At 40.9% G+C, this 19,537-nt stretch overlaps 1 protein-coding gene across 1 annotated transcript in view; it reads left to right on the top strand.

The window, feature by feature from the left end:
- Nucleotides 1–19,537, top strand: part of zbtb16a (zinc finger and BTB domain containing 16a) — a 118,664-nt gene that overhangs the window by 28,450 nt on the left and 70,677 nt on the right. The window contains exon 4 of the mRNA XM_036588499.1: nucleotides 19,204–19,301. Within this exon, the coding sequence (XP_036444392.1) occupies nucleotides 19,204–19,301 (98 nt within the window). The remainder of the gene's footprint in view (nucleotides 1–19,203; nucleotides 19,302–19,537) is intronic.

Here is a 19,537-nt window from a genome sequence, read left to right as displayed (position 1 = left end):
TTTTTGTTTTTTTTTACATCAAACCAAAAGATAACAACACACCAGATTCACAATCTGTGTTTGTGACAAACATACAATTGTAAAAGCCAACAACTGTGAATAATTGCAGTCATCTTAAATTGGAATCAGGCGATTATGTAACAGTTATGACAGGCCTGCCATTATCACCCCTTCCTCCTGTCATCATTCTTATCAGTAATATATCACATTTACAAATTAATGTATTTAATTTATAAATAACTAAGCATTAAACACATTTTGTCCATGCTGGTAAAGAACTCCTTTGTATGCCATTTTGACATTTGACCAGAGTACGAGTGCAAACACTTCACTCGTATCATTTCCTGTATCTTTTTGTTTCATTAACCTCTTCAGTGTTGTCACATCTCAAACGTCTATCAAACGAACAAGCCCTCCCATGCACACCCCTCAGAGGCACTCACGTTGCTGTGAAGAAAAGCAACCAAACACACTTGATAACAGTGGAAATTATGGTTGACCCCTCTAGAGCAGATGGATATCAAGGTCCTGGCTAGTGAATGAAAGACCTCTTTGGGTTCGGTGTGTAGGGGCATTGTGGCCAGTGGCTTTGTCCAGATGGTTCACATACCTTTAGTCATGCTTTGGGTGAGGAATGCACTCCCTCGGGAGGACTCACAGCCTGGAAACAAGGCGAACATAAACATCCTTTCTTCCGTGCCCCCCAAAATAATCCAATCCAAGGCTTGGGCACCAGGGAGGGGGTGGGGTGTCTTAGGGTGGGGTGGGCTTTTGGGGTGAAATCAGCCTCCTATGGAGAAAAAAACATCTTTTTTTAAATATAAAAGGAGTTGTTTCTTGAGACCTGCTTCATTTTAATCTGCATTTAGTTGATTTTTAATAAATCTCTCTCATTGGGTTTACCCATCTTGAACCATTTTGAGCGATGTGTTAAAAAGGCTTATAAAGCGTGCGCTTGGAGAAAAAGCGCTTAATCATTATGTGGTCTCCCAAAAATGTCATCTCAGGATAGCTAATCAGCGCTTTAAAATGAGCTCTGCCTTCAAACGTATTAATGCAATTCCCCAATAAATGCACATTAGCAAAACTGCAAGCAGCAAACAATCCTGTGATCTAATTCCATTCTGTTTTTATTTTTTTTGTTTTTATTTTCATATAAAAGGATAATCAATTTACACACAAATATTATTCTCAAATAAAGTTTTTTTTGGAATGGAAAAAGTTACTTGACTGGATTGTCAGCTGCTTTTTCTGAGGACAATCTCTCTAGGCACTGGAACAGAACTTGGCCTGTCAACAGCACAACAGAGGGTTCTTGTATCTCAAACTTAGCGTTGTTGGGCATTTATAAAACTGGGTAAACAAAAACCTTGCCAGCATGTTTTGAATAAGGCGTGTTTGGTTGAGCGCAGCGCACTGTTTTTTGAGGTTTGAGACTTAAGCCAGGGGGAGAAAAGTTTTAAATGAAAGACAGAACAAATGTATTTAGACAAACAAGAATGGAACAACTAGCTCACAGGAAAGATTAACTCTGCTGTTGCTGAAAGGAAGAAGAAATCTGATCCAATGCAATGTGTTGTTAATGGAAAAATACATTGATATATTTTCTTTGTCATATCAAAACCTCACAACTTAACTTATATGTTGATGGCACCATTTGAACACCAATAAAATGGTCTAAATGCTCTTCATCTGCTTTCACTAAATGTAAATTAAGAACATAAAGTTGTAAAGTTACATTTAAGAGGTTTTACTTTAAGGTTTTTTTTTTCTTGTCTTCGTGTTTTCCTACAGAAATGTGGACTCTTTTCTGTTAGTTGCTCATAACGATCATTCTTTAACAGAACTGATGGTTAGTGCAGCATCTCCCAGTGCGTGTATCATTAGTAGAAAGTGCTGCTCACTAATGACTCTCTTTCGGGGTGCTGGAACGTGTCTGAGACCCATTTCCAGCCCTGCGTCTGAAGCTAAAGCATCCTCTTGTGCTGCTGTGGGAGAGAGCGTGTCTGCAGCAGGCTCTCTTTCCTCTGGGTCCAGCCGTGCTCCTACATCTGTCGGCGCGTATCCGCGTCTCAATCGCTCTTTCAGTAGGAAGGCTCCCTAACAGCTCAGTATCGCTCTTTCATTAATCAAAGACACTTCCAGTGTCCCATTACAGAAACACAACTACTCGGCCTGTCTCTAGCCGACAGCTCGCCAATTCATCTTCTGGGGGAAAAAAGCTGCCCGCTGCCTACCTGTTCAGCCGAGCTGTTAAGTCCACAGGAAGACCCTTTGAAATTGTTTTCTCTAGGTCAAGCAAACAACAAAAAAAGGCAAATTGCTTGTCTGGAGTAATGCGAAGGTGTGTGCGTGTGTGTGTGAGAGGGGGGTGGTCTTTGGAGACTGATCTTGGGGACGTTTGTTAAAATGCTGATTTAAATGCAGTGGGCAGGAGACTTTAAACAGCGGCTCAGTGGTGTGAAAAGCATCGTTTGACCCTCAGCTCTCGAGAGATTGCACCTAACTCTAAATACCAAAAGCACAGACTTGTTGCTTGTCCCACTGGAGACTTGTCTGGACATTTTCCCCTCTATACCGAGGTACAGTGTAGCTGTTTAAGTGAGAGGGAAGTGAGCGTTCACTCACAGATTCAATTACACCAGTGCATTTTATATAAGCACATTTAGTACATTAAAATAAAGGAAATGTGTTTTACTTTATGAGAAAGTATTAGAAATCTTCTTTCACCTTGCCAAGATTAAGGTAATCTAGAAATAATCAAAATGGAATATGAAAGAACATTATATTACGTAACCAGTCAAGTGAAACAAGCGTTATACTTGTTGTAGAAACACAATAGAGTGTTACTTTTGCGCTCGTTCCCTGCACAGTCGTCCTAAAGTATGGTGATTTTCATCTCTAGGAATATGTCTGGCTTCAAGTAAATATATGAATCTGATGTATGACATAGGAATGAAATGACACAAGGAGCTATACATGCACACTGACAGACGCCACAACATATTCATTTCAGCTATCAGGTGGAAGGCATGTCTTAACAGTAAGGCATGTTTTCAAGGAATTTCTTGTTTATGATTTTTTATTTTTAAATTGTGTTGTGGAATGAATTTCATCAAATTGTGAAAAATAAGTAAACAAATAGGACCCTTTCCAGCCTTCTTGGTTCTTAACCTGTTTCATTTTAAGGCCATTATATCTTCTGTAACAAATCTGCTCGATTGTCATTATTCCCAAAAGCTTTTCAGGGATAAAGCCCAGCTGTATATTTATCTTCAGTAGTGCAGCCCTTCTCCAGTCAGAGCACCTTCCATTTAATGTTTGTTCTATACGTTTGCATGCAATAGTGTGTGTTTTGAGAACGTTTCGAATCCAAATCAGCCGTGTCTCCTCCCTGACTGTAGTGGATGAGAGCGCTGAGGAGAAACGTGGCCTGCAGAAAGCTCCATCCTGCCGCACGCTGCACGGCAAATGAAGACATATTGAGGCATGGGGGATTCGCGCGCTTGCCGCGGGGCTATTAATTACTCTTTTGTCGCGTGCATCTGCTGAAAGACTTGACACCTAATGGGAGCGAATGCTGGATGACGCTGGGCAGCCAGCGCCGTGCTCACCAGCCCTGCATGCATTATTCATATCCCTACGACACATGGAACAGATGATTGACTTTAAATGTTCTCAAAGTTTTTACAGCTAAAAGCGAGTGAAGAGACACTTTCTTATGGGCTGCCAATTCAGTTCAACTCAATTCAACTTTATTATCATTATACTAGAACAGCGTAACGGAAAGCTTTCTCGCTGTTTTCACCCAATAATACTACAATGAAGGACAGTTAAGGCAGTGCATATAAAGCAGTACTATTACTGAAAGTACATACAGAACGGTTGTATTAGGTAATTTCTATACAATAGGGATAAACCAATATATCTGCCAATGCAAATACAAAAACATTTATAAAATGCGGAAATTGAGACTACATCCACCTGGATTGGCATTACAGAGAAATGTATTTGTCGAAGGTTGCAAGTGCACTAAAATAATAAAATGTAGAAGTTTTTTCTGCCATCATCAAATACTGCTTTGAAATATCAGGCAAATCTAAACATCTATCCAATGTATGTAGTTTTTTAAGCAGTTACCTGCTAAATGTGATTCCAATGCTATTGTGTTTAAATATTAAAAGATACGATTATTAAAAGTGGACCTCTTTTTATTAATTATATTAGAAGTAATCTGCTGATTATATTTTACAATTATTTGTGTTGTCAGAGATGTAAAAAAGGCCAGACAATAAAAATGGACTGAACAATAAGAAACCATGGAAAGCCTTTTAGATATTACTAAATAATTCACTGGAAAAAGAAACAGTAGGAAGCATTTTAACAGTCCTAATTAATAAAACAAAGTATAAAAATATTATGTGTATAAATGTGTCCATTAGGCTCCCTTTCTTTCTGTAAGAAATTTCAAATTTTTTCCCATGACTGCCCTAATGTAGGCCTTAATTTTTCTTGCATTTTTTTCCCCCATTAATAGCAATGGTGGGTTTTATGTACCAAATACAGCCGTAATTGATTTATACATGACCATTTTCATTTTTGTTACTGTCTTTTAGACTGATATATTAAATACAGTGAATTACCTCTTTTCTGATTGGCTGCCGGTTAAAAGTGTGCCGTGTGAAAGGCAGAGAAAGTAGAGTTGTGGCTCACAGTGATAATAATAATATGTATGCACTATAGTTTCTGTAGGTATTGTTATTGCACATGCTGGTGGGCCTCAGGCCTAGATATAGTCTTGTCTAGATTTGCAGCAGTTTGTTCAGCTTGGCTAAGAGTTATGTAGGATTATGCGTCTTTGTTGTGAGGCTTGTTGTACAGGCCCTACTAGGCAGTGCTCTTATGAGCCTGATATAATATGACAGGAGGAGTTAGGAGTTAAAAGGCTTCATAAAGGCCTCCCAATGTCTGTGTGTTTTCTGTGTACCTGCAGCCAACGGTTCCGAGTGTGCTGTTAGTGTGCCCCTGCTGAGATGGTGGTGTGTGCGTGTATGTGTGAGTGAGAGAGAGGCTGAGCATGTGAGAGGCGCACTCTCCTTTTATTTCTCTCTCTCTCTCTCTCTCTCTCTCTCTCTCTCTCTCTCTCTCTCTCTCTTTGGGCGAGCCACCCCGACCCAGTACTGGAGTGACAAGTCCTTCCAGGCTGCCATGCCGCTGATAGTTATTAGTTTTGTACAGAAGTCTGTTTTGATTTCCCCTCACAATGAAAGACAGAGTGCGGTTGAGTCAGAACCTGTATTGATTTCTCTTTACGCTCTCATTCCAGAGCCGTGGCTCCTTCACCCGTCTCTCTGCTCTCTCTCCTCTCGCTCTGGGCCAGCGGGCGGTCAGTAATGAGGCTTGGGGTGGACCTGACTCACGAACCCTATTACTGCTTTACTGCTGCCCAGCTTGTTCGCTCTCCCAGCACTGTACATGCTCCACAATCACCCTTTCTAACATGCTCTGAGACGAGTGTCAAGATTTAACCAGTAACGGCGAACTGGTCCATGGTCGGTGCAAGAAGCGAGCGTCTGCTTCACACTGACCAAGCCAAACGGAGATAGTGCCCACACAATATTAAAGCAGGACATGAGCCCTTATAAAGGGCTCAAATCTGTAACCTGATCGAGACATTTTAATCGGTCAGAATCAGCTGTGGATCAGTTAGCTCAATCAAATTGTGATCCTTTCATAAAGCTGTTTTACACTTACATTACACTCAGTACTGTTTACAGTACTGTCTGAAAGGTGACATAAACTGACATTATCCACAGCTTACAGCAGTGAGGCATTTTTCAGAAGTTAACAAACAGTTTGTAGTGTGGAACCATTTTAAAGTGGAAAATAAAAGCTGCCCAACAGCCACTTGTAATATCTGCAGTGCCAGTGTTTTGACTGTGGTTAAGCTAGCTGCCTTACATCAAAACAGGGTTAAACTAGCTGCGTGTAAAAGCATAAGAACACATTCAAGGTTTAAAAAAAAAAAGGAGCAGGCCACTTCACTTTTTTTAGACATGAGCACTATCCTGCAGGGAGAAAATGAAGTAATGTAATGTTTTTCATTAATTTTAGTCTCACTCAAATCTGCAGGCAAATGGTGAATATCCATGTCTGTAATTTAAACAAATAAATTACATATATTTTTGTTATTTATTTTAAATTCACAGACATGGTTTGGATTATTATATATACAGTGTACAACTCTAAACATTAAAACATGTAATTGATCCCTCCAAAGAACACATTTCCACTGCTCCAGTGGCTCCATGCTTTACACCACTCCACTTGACGCTTGGATTTGCGCATAGTGATCTGAAGCTTGGGTGCAGCTGCTCAGCCATGGGAACTCATTTCACAAAGCTCCTGACACACCATTCTTGTGCTTATCTTTCTTTCGGCACTGACACATAACACATTTGGAACTTGGTATTAAGTAATGCAACAGAGGACGGGCGATTTTTACGTGCTACCCAGCGGTCCTGTTCTGTGAGTTTGCATGTTCTACTGCTTTGTGGCTGAGCTATTTTTACTCCTAGATGTTTCTATTTCACAGTAATAGCACTTACGGTTGACCAGGGCTGATCTAGCGGGAAGACATTTCACGAATTTAACTAAGGTGGTATCCTATCACAGCACCACATGTAAACTCACTGAGCTCTTCCCTACAACCCCTTGTACTGCCAGTGTGTGTCTAAGGAGATTACATGGTTTTGTGCTTGATTTTATACGTGTTAGCAGTGTGTGTGGCTGAAACACCTGAACTGAATAATTAAGAGTGTCCACATACTTTTGGCCGTATAGTGTACAAAAGTAGTATATTTAAGGTGTCATGAAGTAGTTTAGAAGTAAGCATTTTAAAGTACTTGGACACCTGACATATCTGGACTAACCTAAATTTGTTTGTCTAACTTTAATAAATGTGAAATGCGCTGTGTGGCTGTATTATCTATGAAAAATAAAGACAAAAATCAGTTTAGGCTCTGTATCAGCAGATATTCAGCATTAAAAGACTCCAGTTGGTTCGGGGGCAAAAAAAAAAAGTAGATGGAGACATTCCTACCCTTACTTGAACAATCTTGCTGTCAGTGATATTTTAATAGTCGGCGCCCTAACTGTTGTCAACAGTTCTCCTGTATTCAGCGTCTGGTCCATGCTATGCTGCCTTAAATTACTAAAGATTTGCCTCACATTTTTCTAACGCAGTGTGCCAAGTGCCATGCAGTCTGTAATGGCACTCAGCTGAACTAGAACACTGGCCCGTTCTATAAAACACAGGGTTGAGGCGACACAGACCACCAGACAGGGTGACATTAAATCTCAATGAGAGGCAATAGCATTATGTCTGCATGTACAGCAGAAATCTAATACAGCACACATTCCTGACATGGCTGGGTCCTCTGTGCTCCTATTCTCCTTTCCTTTTCTCATTGTTCCGGCCCTGCTCCGTTTCTCTGAGCGTCTTCACACCTCTGTTTGGCCCCCCTCCTCTGCTCTCTCTGCTGGGACAGTGACTCTGCACGTAGCAAGGCTCAGATGCCGCTCAGCCTTGCCAGACGAGGGTCTTGTTTACTGCAGGCCGAGAGGCTATTTCAGACCACCGCCATCACGGAGCAGGGCAGAAGATGCTATGACTCTGCAGATGCCTTTTCCTTGGCAGAGTGCGTGGGAGGGTGTATGTTTGTGGATAGAAGTAGCATCTGAAAGTCTCTTTGTGATCAGGAGATGAAACAGGGTTAGGGCTAGTGGATATGTGTTGGGTTTGCTCTGATGCATTGGCTGCTGATCAAAATCAGTCGTTTCCATTTGAAATGGCCAGATCATTACGGTCTTTACATGATGCAGAATAAGTAGAGTGGTCCCAAAAAGTATTTGTCACGTTTGAACTAATGAAGTCCTTCAGGTTACTTTATAAAATGATCTTTGTTTCAGTGAAAGACACATCAAACTTGATGGTAGACTCTTCGATTGGAGAAGAATTCCAACCAGACTGCATTAATAGTACTGTGAAGCACAGAGGTAGAAGCGTCTGGAGCATTTTTCTAACAGTGGTGTTTGTGAGCTTATGTTCACTGATGGGATCATGAACTCAGAAGTGGAAAGGGCATTTTGGATGCAAACCTGCACAAGTCCTGCAAAGAAACTGCTAAGAAGAGGGTCTTGTGGGTCTTTCACCAGGATAACAATCTAACCATCACCAATCATGTTTTGAAACGTCTTGTTTGTCTGTTTTACAGTAATTGCCGTTAAATTAAAATAGTCTGTTTTTTTTTAAAAAAAAACCTTGTATCTCCAAAATGGTAACTTTACAGGAGAAGGAAAAAAAACCTACTTTACTTTTAACGTAAGTCAATGGAACCAAGTCATTGTGCATCATTTCTTTTAGTCCATTCAATTTAAATACAATGTAAAGGGTAACAGGTATTTTCAGATTATGTCAAAAACTGAGAACGTCAAAAAAGGCTATGTGTATATATGTATATATATATATATATATATATATATATATATATATATATATATATATATATATATATCTTAGTTGTACTAGGCTCTTCCAATTACGTAATTTTTAAATGTTGAATTTTATTAGAAATAGGGGTTATGCAAGCCTTTTTATTTAGTTTTAGCTTGCTTTTGTTGTTGCCATAAGTCATATAATATGCATGTTTGTGTGCATTTATTACTACCAAATGATTATTTTACTTATGTGAACTTTAGATCGTTAACATTGTTAAATGTAGCTCTTTAACGTGGGAACTGAGGTTGTAGTCTAAATGACTAACTGTGTGAGAGCTTACCGCAAAATACTGATATAGATACCACTGGAATAAAGCTTACCTAGAAGCCCTATACAGAGAACGTCATGAGAGATGGAATCAACTTGTTATTTCTCCCTCCACCGACAGCCAGCACGGCAGAAGCCAACCAATCAGCTCCCACCTGTCTTTGTCTGCCACTCGCAGTCCGAAATGTAATTGAACTGTGTTCCTTTCAGCTAAATCAATCTTGAGTCGTTGCATAATATTTTGAGGAGCAGCAGCCAAGGCTCGAATAATCGCCTCCTTGTCGACTGGTCTGTGCAAGCCTCGGTCTCTTGTACGGCTGCCCAGACAGCCGAGCTTGGCTGTTTACAGTGAATGTCGTACCAGGTGGTGATACTGATGATATGAACTGATATGATGGGGTGCAATGTTTTTTCCACGATAAACAACATCTGTGCCATGATGCCGCCATACTTCGGCTCTGCTAGAGCTCTGCCGCACACTCCGCTTAACTTTTGGCATCTTGTTTTTTTGCACATTCCACCATGTACAGGTTGTTATTGAGTTTCATCTTTATTAATGTAACAGGTGCTCGCTTGTTAGAACAGGAAGAAATATCTCTCTCTCTCCCTTTCTCTCTCCCTCACTTTGCCGAAAAAGCCTGGCAGATATAAACTGCAGCGTGCAAGAGGGCACAAACATTTGATGTCATCTGAGGCGGGAATAAATTATACAAGACACGGTGGAATGTTTCCTGGCTGCTTTCTGTCTTCTTTTTCAAAAAGAGGAGACCTAAAGTTAGACATCCTTGAGGTTTCTGCCACTCGATTGAAGGTGATGCCCATGAATAATGCATGGCAGAGAGGGAACTCTCGTCTGGAGCTTTTTATAGAGCCGCGGCGCGCTCGCGCATTCTAACCTCGCGGATCTGAGGATCAACAAATGGGAACGGAAGAAAACAAGAACATAACAAACTGCTAAAGAAAAAAAAAACCTAAATAAAAGCAGAGCTATATTCAGGGGTAGAAAGAGCTTGCCGTTTTTTGATACAAAGCAGAAGAAAAGGTGGATTTGGGAGCTAGCATTGGCATTTAACCTCGAATTTTGACAGGCTTAAAGATGGGAGTTAACCCAGCACATTCCTCTCTTTGTCCCTCCTCTACAGCAGGAGCCCGGACCCCTTGATTAGCTTCCACGACTGCTGTTGCAGGTGTCACAAACTGTCAAATCACCATGGTAATCACTGCACGCAGACTTGAGATATTTGCAAACAGGAGTGACCTGAAAAAAGAGAGAGAGAGAAACCCATCAATAACCTTAAACATTCTCCTTTATTGGAAAACGTACTGATCATGGGCTGCGCACCAGTGTCAAAAGGTTAATGATGGAAGCATCCTTATAATGGCTGTAGGTAAAAGAGGCATTAGCACAGAATCCTATCCTTTAAGCTGAGGCGGCTACAGGTATAAATTGTGGATTAGGGGAAATGTGTCTATTTTTTATTTTTTTTTCCCCCAGGTAGTGCAATTAGGGTAGCTGGCTTAAGCCCGGGTCCTGACAGAGCTCTTGTGTGCGCGGCTATAGCACCGAAGCTGTTCTGCCTGTTGACTCCACAGAAAAGAGGCTTCACGGGGATAATGAAAGGAGCGCTGTGTCGTTCCCCCGGACAACATAATTGAGCTTTGTTCAACGCCGCGGTCTCCCAGCACACCTTCACTGTCTTGTTTTGAAGAGCCCCCCTCTCATGCAGGCGACACACAGGGGAGCCTGGACGGCACGCCGGTTATTTAACCCAGCCCCGACTTCAGCAGTAGTACCGCAAATGACATTCACTGAGAATAGAAAAGAGGATTGATCTGGGGAAAAAACAAGGCCATGTCTTATTGATAACCTTCACCGTGCAGTGTAATACCTCCACATTGATAATTGGGCGCTCAACTCTTTTCTGAGCCCAGTGCATTGGAATTGGGATAACATCTTCCTTCAAGGCTTTGATAGTGTGCCATTTCCCCCCACCTTCACTAGCACCGTGTAATACACGGCCTATGAAAATGTTGTCTACCCTTATCTGTCAAGCTGTGCAGGGTGGATCTGTATGTATTAATACATGTGCATTCTGAATAACAGCTGTGTCTGTATCATAATAAAGGCAGCGTCTCTCTTTTGCTATTTTTTTCCCTCCCGATCCCGCTCTGGCTGCTACTCATCAATGCTTAGCACGAGTTTGCAGCATGTGTGAGTGTGGCTGGAATTCATATGAACGTCTCGCCGCAGGGACAGAGGGGGCCGAGTCATTGATATGTGCGGGACGACTCGCTGATAAACAGCCAGCGCCGCCCAGCATTACCCAGCCGTTTGATACATTTTGATGTGGGGAGGGGTGGAAGGGGAAAAAAGAAGGAAAAGAAAAGGAATCTTGAAACAAAGGCAGGGCCGACAGACGGCGAAAAGCGTCAGTCAGATTATTTAATTTACGTCAGTCAGAGTGGACCTTTGTAAGTGTAGTAAATGTAAACGTGTGTTCTCATTGGGGTTCATAAACACTGTAATGGCTTCTCCTGGATGCAGTTACAGGGTGTGAGGGTGGGCTCATCTGTTCAGCTTCAGTTTGATCGTTTTTTGGTGTGGATGCTGTTGTTTCTTTTTTTTCCCAGCTCTTCCCCATACCATCTGATTCACCATTGCCTGGCTCATTCATTCCTAATGGGCTGGAAAGGGCTGGCGAAAAAGACTCACTGGTCCTTTCTACAAAGACTGCTAAAATAAAACCAAGATGCTACACATAGTTAGCCTAGCTATGTACCGTAGATGAGAGTAAGACATAAAGAGTGTGTTGACGGCTCTCGTCCGGGTTTTACATTTATTTTAGGCTTTGTTGATCAGGACCCTCTCCTAGCTTCTGTGTGGCTTCACTGAGAGGATTTCTATATACAGTTCTGTGCTGAAGTCAGAGACCACCCATCATATGTTTATCTTCCAGTCAAAACAGCTGTTGAGAACAACTTCTTCAATTTTTCAGTTCAGTCTTAGTTCAGTCTCAGAAGTTGGTTGCATTTTCTGCATCTCATGATTCACATAATCCCAAACATTCAGTGATGTTGAGGTCAGGGCTCTGGGATGGTCAGTCTGTTGTTCTGAGAACACCAGCAGCTCTTTTTGTTTGTTTTGAAAATTTTCTCCTTGTTTGTCTGTTTCCTTTTCTTAGTAAGGGCTTTTTGACAGCTACACATCCTTTCAGACCCACAGCACTGAGTTGTCCTCTCACAGTGGGAGGATGGATAAACACCTGTGGATTGTTTCAGATCTGAGGCAAGAGTGGAGCTTGATTATCTCCTCTCTCTTAAAAATGAAAGTTTTACTGTTTTAGCCGGATGTGACCGTTTTGGTGGTGGACAGTTTGCATAGTTGTTAGGAGTCCTATTTTCTATATATCTTTTAATCAGTTTTGGAAACTAATTTTTTAACGTGTTTTTTCCCCACTAAATTTTCTTTAAAAACTAAATTTTTCATTCCTTATTTAGTAATTATCTCCTGGAAAATGAATAACTTGTTTTTAATTAGTATTTTGACTAGAAATTAAATAAATGAAGGGTGATCTCACAGGTCTTGCACAGTATGGTGCAAGACCTATTGCTGTCATTACCATGTAACTCCATAACTCAATTTCCATCATAGTCCTAGGAACCTATGCACGCTGTTTAAAGCCATTTGTCTGAGTGTGTTTTTGCTTGTTAAAGACCATATATCATTAGAACAAATGCAAGTAAAAATAAATACAGTAAACGGTAACAATTTTTTTATTTTCAAAAAAGCAGTTGATATCTTGTGAGCTACATTCCAGATTTCTTCCTGACACCCCCAGCTATCGCATGGATTTGTTAAATTCCATCACTAGCACTTGATTTTACATAACGGAGTATTGATTAGACAAACCAGGTATAATAACTGCAAATGATACTGGGCTGCCAGGATGGGAAGTTTAGAAATGGTTAAATGAACACATTGACAGACATGAAATGTGCTCATTGTGTTTATTTTTTTTTTTATTTATTCTAATATTGGGGTAATTGTCAGTATGCAAATAAATGCATACTGACAATTTTTCGATTGTCGAAAACTTTTGGTAACTGTGTGTGTGTGTGTGTGTGTGTCTGTGTGTGTGTGTGTGTGTTTGTGTTTGTGTGTGTGTGTATACTTTTTTGGAGAATTAAATGTAAAAATGTATTTTAATGTAGTTTAATAAGTATTTTATAGGTTTCACAGTGCATCTTGGAATTAAATATTGTTTATTAACTTATATTTAAAAGTTAACAGTTAATGAAAAATGACCATTTCGGAGGTACCAGTTTTATTTTCATCAGGGTTGATATATATCCTTAGGATTAAATATCTCAGCTGTGTCTTGCCTTTTTAATGGACTTTAGTGGAGGGGTCAGTCAACCTGTCTGTTTGAAGAGGGGATCTATAGAAAAGTCAATTAGTATTAATCATCGTTATGTTAATGTTTTGGCAGTGTGGTATCAACACCTGACTGAAATCTCTATTAAGAGCGAGTGGGACGATAGACTGACAGATTGCTACCCCCCTTTACCTCCCCCCATCTCTCTTTCACTGGCCCTTTTGGGCACATTGTTGGGCCCCCTTTGACAAATACCTTAATCTGACCGCGCACATGGGCTGGCATGCTTTTTAAGGCCTGAGTGGGACCTTGCGAGGGCCGATGAATAGGGGGCCTGGCTGGCTGCATGGCGCAGCTTTGCTGTTCCCAGGCACTGCCTCTTAGTGTCCCCTCTCCTCCATTATCATTTTTTACACTGGTGTGTGTTGCTCGTCCGCTCGCGAACCACACACTCCAAAGCCATGCCTATTAACCATACAGCTTGCACGACCAGTGGAAGTTAGAACTGGAAAAATTGGTCCATAACTAACTAGACCCAGCTGTTCATGTCGAAGGTCTGTCGAACTCTGACATTATTTCTCAAAATCATGTTCAAATTTCACCTTCAAATTTCTCATAGCTCATGAAAGTTCTAGGCCACATTTTAAACTTTAAATTTGCATAGATGATAATTAGACTAATTTGTTCATCAGTAGTCTAGGGATGACTGTCATTGTAACTATAAGGTAACTTCATAGGTGCTGTCACTAAATATGAAAAAAGTGTCAATGATGCTGATTTGAGCAAGCTAAAAATTTCCAGTAACAAATAAAATCAACTGATATAATTTGATATTCTCAGAAATTAAACAGATTTTTTTAAATGCTGCATTGCTCACTGATGTCTATTAGTTTATTATTAAACCTTAAAATGGGACAAACATCCAATGCTGAGCTCTCAAACAAGACATTACTTACTTTATGGGTGTGTAAAGCTAAAAAAATAAATCTAAATCAATCACAAAGCAGACACAAAGCAATGGTGTCTTGATTTTGTACATTTTTTGATAGAACAAAAATAAGGAGGCTGAAATTGTGCTCTGTGTCATTGTTTTTAGTGAAATACAGCATTCAGCCTGATAAAAGTGCAATATCTGAAACAAAAGCTGTGCTTTACAGTGCCCTAAAATAACACTCTAGCCACAAGCTAATATGTTGATCTGAAGCTAACACACTAGCCACAAAGCTAACAGGCTTGTCATGATAAAATGATGCAATACAATGTGACATGCTGCGATACAGTACAATACAATGTATAATTTTGTACTGAATTGTTACATCCCTACATTTTTGGTAGTTGTTCATAATAGTATCATATTGCTGAATGTGGTTTTCTATATTTAGTCAGATATTATTGATGCTTTTTTTTGAGATTTCCACTGATGTCGATAAATTGGTAGAACCTTAATATCAGCCAAACTATATATTGGTCAGACCCTATTTGTGGCGTTTTATTTGGTCTCCAGTTGGTGGAAAGGTTCTGGTTAGGTTTGGACAGATATTTGGTAGACTACTGTTGTTCAAAATTTCAGGCCTGATTAAGGCTGTAGTGTAAAAACGTTATATTTTGAGATTAGGCTTTGGAGGAACTAAGAGATTAGACAGGGTAGCAAGGTTGAAAAAGAACACAGCAGAGGACAGTAGACGATGGACAATGGAGCATGGTTTATAGACGCTACAATGTATAGGCACTAAGCAACCTAGCTTTTTCGCCCTCGATTAATTTTAGTTGGAGGTTTTGGTCTTTTCTGAGAGAGGATTTTATTGAAGTGATCTCAAGCTATTGAATGCAGTTTATAACTGCTTGGACATAGATGAGTCTTCTTAATAGTCTTTTAGCTGAGCTGCTGTTTGTGTATGGCCAGAGAGGCAGCAGAGCAGCTTAAACCCCTCTGTCCCGCTGGGAAGCAGTGAGCTGGCTCTTGTGACAGGGGAGCTCCTGGGTATGATGGACGGCCCGGGGTCCACTCCGGAGCGAGAAAGTTCAGATTTATACGGGCTGAGCTGTAACAGCTCAATAACACGGCCCCGTAATCTACTCGGGTTTCAAACACGGCCCTGATTTACGAGCCAGTGCGCCACTCCGGCTCTGAAATGAGGTGTTCAGCATATGTTTTGTTGACATAAATTTGAAATTTATTGCCGTTGTCAAAACTGACTGTTGGACAAAGTCGCTTATTAACTGAGTAAATGGCTTGAGAGAGTTTTATGTCGGCTTCCTTAATGACTACAGTCAGTCTGTTTTAGGCACTCGTGGTCCCCCCACCATCTCTGTCTTTCACACAAAACACACGCACACCATCTACAGTTTCTGTGGCAAATTAAAAGCACAGCTGGTTGGAGAGACCTGAGGGGAAAGGGAGCTGCCACAGTTCACACATAGGAGGTGTGTGTGTGTGTGTGTGTGTGTGTGTGTGTGTGTGAGAGAGAGAGAGAGAGAGAGAGAGAGAGAGTGTGCGCGTCTGTCCCATAAACAGGGGTCACTTCTGGTTGTCCAGAATATACAACTTGGTAATAATGGCTAGAGTTCACAGCCCCTCTCTGTGGTCTTTTCACATTAGAAGTCAAAAGCATTCTGCTTGTAGCCTACGCTGTCACTTCTACAGGTAAAGTATAGATGATAAAGCTGTCTTTCATTAATTAGACACATAATTTGATAAGTCTTTACTGAATGACATCAAGGCTACATGACACCTTCATAAGCGTTTTATGACGTTTCATAAGCCGACATTTATAAAGGCTTATTCCAACAAGTTTAAGTCGTCAGGAAAACTTCATTTGTCAATTTTGATGTCATTTCACCTCAGCAGGTCATACAACTGACACTTAGAAAAAGTCTGTATAAATGTCTATATAGGTATGTCAGTTGTCATGAAAGGCTTGTGTAGGTGTCATGTAGCCTTATGAATGCTGCCTTTCTGTAAAGAGTTACACATAATTTCAGCCCAGTCTAAATAATGATTTATAGAATTTGTTGCACTGACTACATTTCTAGAAGTTTCTAGACTTCCCTGGCGTTTAGCGTGTCGGCTCCTCCACTTCTCGTTGACCAATCTGTCCATTGGTTCTTGGGCCAAAGTACTCTGACAATATATAGTCACTGTTGCAACAATACCATGGATCTCTGAAATGGTAATTTCAAAAGAGACACAAGAAATATTAATTTTAACTTTAGCTTTGATATGCATTAACAAAAAACTATTTTAATCTTAGCTATTTTCGACGAAATATGTTGTTCCATTTGCCATACAATGTAAAAGGCAAAAAACTGAACATAAGTTCATGCAGTTTTGGTATGATGGCAATGATGTCACTTTCTAATCACTCTGGCAACTCTCCTCTCAGGCCTAAGGAAAAGGACAATGGGTAGATTGAGGGCACACAAAGGCCTTTGAGTGAGGACTCTCCATACAGTATCCCAGTACAGCAGTACAGCTTTACCCCCAACTCCCAAAGGTGCACAGACCCCTGACTTTTCCCAGCCCACCCATAACCCCCCCCCGACTTTTTTTTTTTCAGTACTCGCTCACTCACCCGCCTGCCTTTTGAAGTGCCCTTTATCCTGGGAGGCGTTTACAGGCCTTTTTAATTACTTACAGCTTGCCAAAGGGCTTTGCTGCTTCATTCTTCTCTTTGTTTGTTGGGTCTCCACAATCCCCATCTAGAAGACAGCCATCAGGATTTTGGACGCTTTGCAAGTTTTTTTCCCCCGTCCTATTCTTTTGTTTATTTTCTGGAGTTTTTCCCCCACTCTCTCTGTTCAGTGCCTAAAATGGTTTTCCATCAATTTATTCTCACTGAGGTTAGACCGCACTTCCTTGCTTTAGAAATCTGCCCACTACGTTTTTTGCCGCCAACTCAGATGCATGGCAAAAACAGTTAAATCACTGCAACCTACCGTGTGACGTTGGTAAACATAATTCAAAACAAAGCAGCATCTTTGCTAAACTTTTGATCGATGACCTGAATGATTCATTGATTCAGACAGCAACATAACCAAAGTAATCAGCTTAAAGCTACAAAGTCTGTGGTTCTTCTTCTATCTTGCTAAGCATTTAATATGCAATTTATGGCATAAAAGTAAACACACAGCCATGCATGCTGTAACCATATGTTTTGCAATAATCATTCTTCACTTTTTAAGCATAAATAGAAACAGGAGAAGGGCCTGCCTTTGGTTCTCATTAAACATGTATACTTTTGGCACGGAGGTGCAAACAATGAGCTAATTACTACTCTGGAAACAATTACCAAATGCTGTAAGCATGCTAATAAAAACTAATTCGGCTCACCACTTGTAACACATTGCCAGCGTTCTTTCTTTGAGCGGCTGGTTGCTCCACTACAGTCTACTTAAGCAAGGGACATCCATAAAACAATAAACCGGCTTACCTGCCATGGCTCAATTTCGTGTTCTTTATGGGTGGGCAGTCACTTAGCTTGTAACCAACCTGAGTTTGGAAATCCTTTTTGTTGACTTTGCATTGGTCTTACCGGCTTATCTATGTGAGGATGCAACGGGTCTGATGATTAGCCTGGTTAAAGATTCAGATACCCTGCTCTTTGTTGTCTACCCTGAGAAAGACACACATGAACGTTCACTGGTTCATGCTAATCCCCACATAGGTCAGGGGGTCAATCTGGAATGCTAATTGCAGCTGTCGTAATTGCCTCGAAACATTTGGATATATTGGCCAGTGTCTAGTGGTGCTGGGTTTGCTGTGTGCTGTGGATTAACTCTGCAACATGTTACTGAGAAACTCAAACAAGAATGAGATTTCTCTCTTTCTGCACCCAGGCCTGTCACAGTTATCACATAATTGCATGATCTCAGTTATTTGACCTGATCAGTTATTTTCCACAGTTGTTAGCCATCACAATCACAAAACAATATAATATAAACAATAATCACAAAATATATTTGTCACAGCAAAATGTGAGTTGGTTTTGTTTTTATCCCCTGGGTTGAGGTAAATGTGAATAAAAGAAATGGGTCTTATGAAAACAACCAACACCTTTAGAGGGCAGCAGTGAGTAATGTTTTTTTATTTGAGCTCGAGCTGCTTCTGTGTTCAGTTGGGCGCTTCTAAGTATCATCAGCTAGGAGGCAGGATAGCTAAGCAGTCAGTTTGATCACTCTAAATTGCATTACAGTAAACAAAAAATAATTAAATTGTTAATTGCACTTATTTATATGGCAGCTAAAATGTATTGATCATGACAGGCCTACACACCCAGTTTGGACCTGTTCACATCGGTGGTCTGTGCCAGCAGTGCAGGGACTGTATAATTAAGAGAACAAATGTTTCATTTTCTGTCCGGAGAGAGGTCGACCCCCTGTTTGAAACGACGCCTGAAGGGCCAAAAGGCAGCCCGCCCCGCAAGTTGAGTAAATGCACACTATCTCGGGGCTCACAGGGCATCTATATGTTTCTGTTCAGATAAAGAGCTCCTTCATTGCCACTGAGGGACTACATGAATGAACAATAGCACTTTAAAACCTTGTGTGCCATTGAGAATTTTAACAGCGTGGCTCCTGTGTAGCACTGAGTAAATCACTTCCTACTTTTCCGAAGCGTGTCTACTGAAATCGTCTTAAAACCACTCTTGAATGTCTGTGTTATGAATTAATAGCCTTTTTGTCATTATTTAAGTCTTCTTTAAAGCACTAGCTAGCTGTAATCTATCTGTCTCATGATAGCTGACAGTTTACTGCCACATAGTGCACCATTTTGTCCTCCTGTCCTATTAAACAGTGAGTCACGGAGGGCTTCTCTCGTCCCATTTGCAAGGTGAAATTACGCTGTTCTGTCTTTGGCGTTTAGCCCCCTAATCAAATCATGTACGTTGTGTACTTAGGAGGGGGGGCAGGATTTGAGCGCTGTGTCTTTGTGTGAGTTAAATAAATGGAGTTGGCTGTGCAGCAGTCGCTGATGTTGTTTTGCCCTGCCTCTCTCCACAGGAAGCTGCACAGCGGAATGAAGACCTACGGCTGTGAGCTGTGCGGCAAGCGCTTCCTAGACAGCCTACGCCTGAGGATGCACTTGCTGTCTCACTCAGGTAATACTCACCCGCTCACATCTGTAGGGGCCTGCCTCCACGTCTGTACAGCCATAGCCAAATATAGCTCAGCCAGGCTGAAAACACAGCTCGAAATAGCATACCACCAGGAGAGTGGCATATTTTGTGGTGATGACACAAAGGAGGACTGTACATAAATAGTGACATTAGAGGGAGCGGACCAGAGTACATCTGAGCTCCTTTAAATCGTTAGCATGTCTGTGGAATCCATTCAC

This window comes from Colossoma macropomum, unplaced genomic scaffold (genome assembly GCF_904425465.1).
Source record: "Colossoma macropomum unplaced genomic scaffold, Colossoma_macropomum, whole genome shotgun sequence".
In the NCBI taxonomy this organism is placed as follows: Eukaryota; Metazoa; Chordata; class Actinopteri; order Characiformes; family Serrasalmidae; genus Colossoma; species Colossoma macropomum.
The sequence above is the reverse complement of the archived record's forward strand: the minus strand, read 5'-3'. Positions and strand labels throughout refer to the sequence as shown.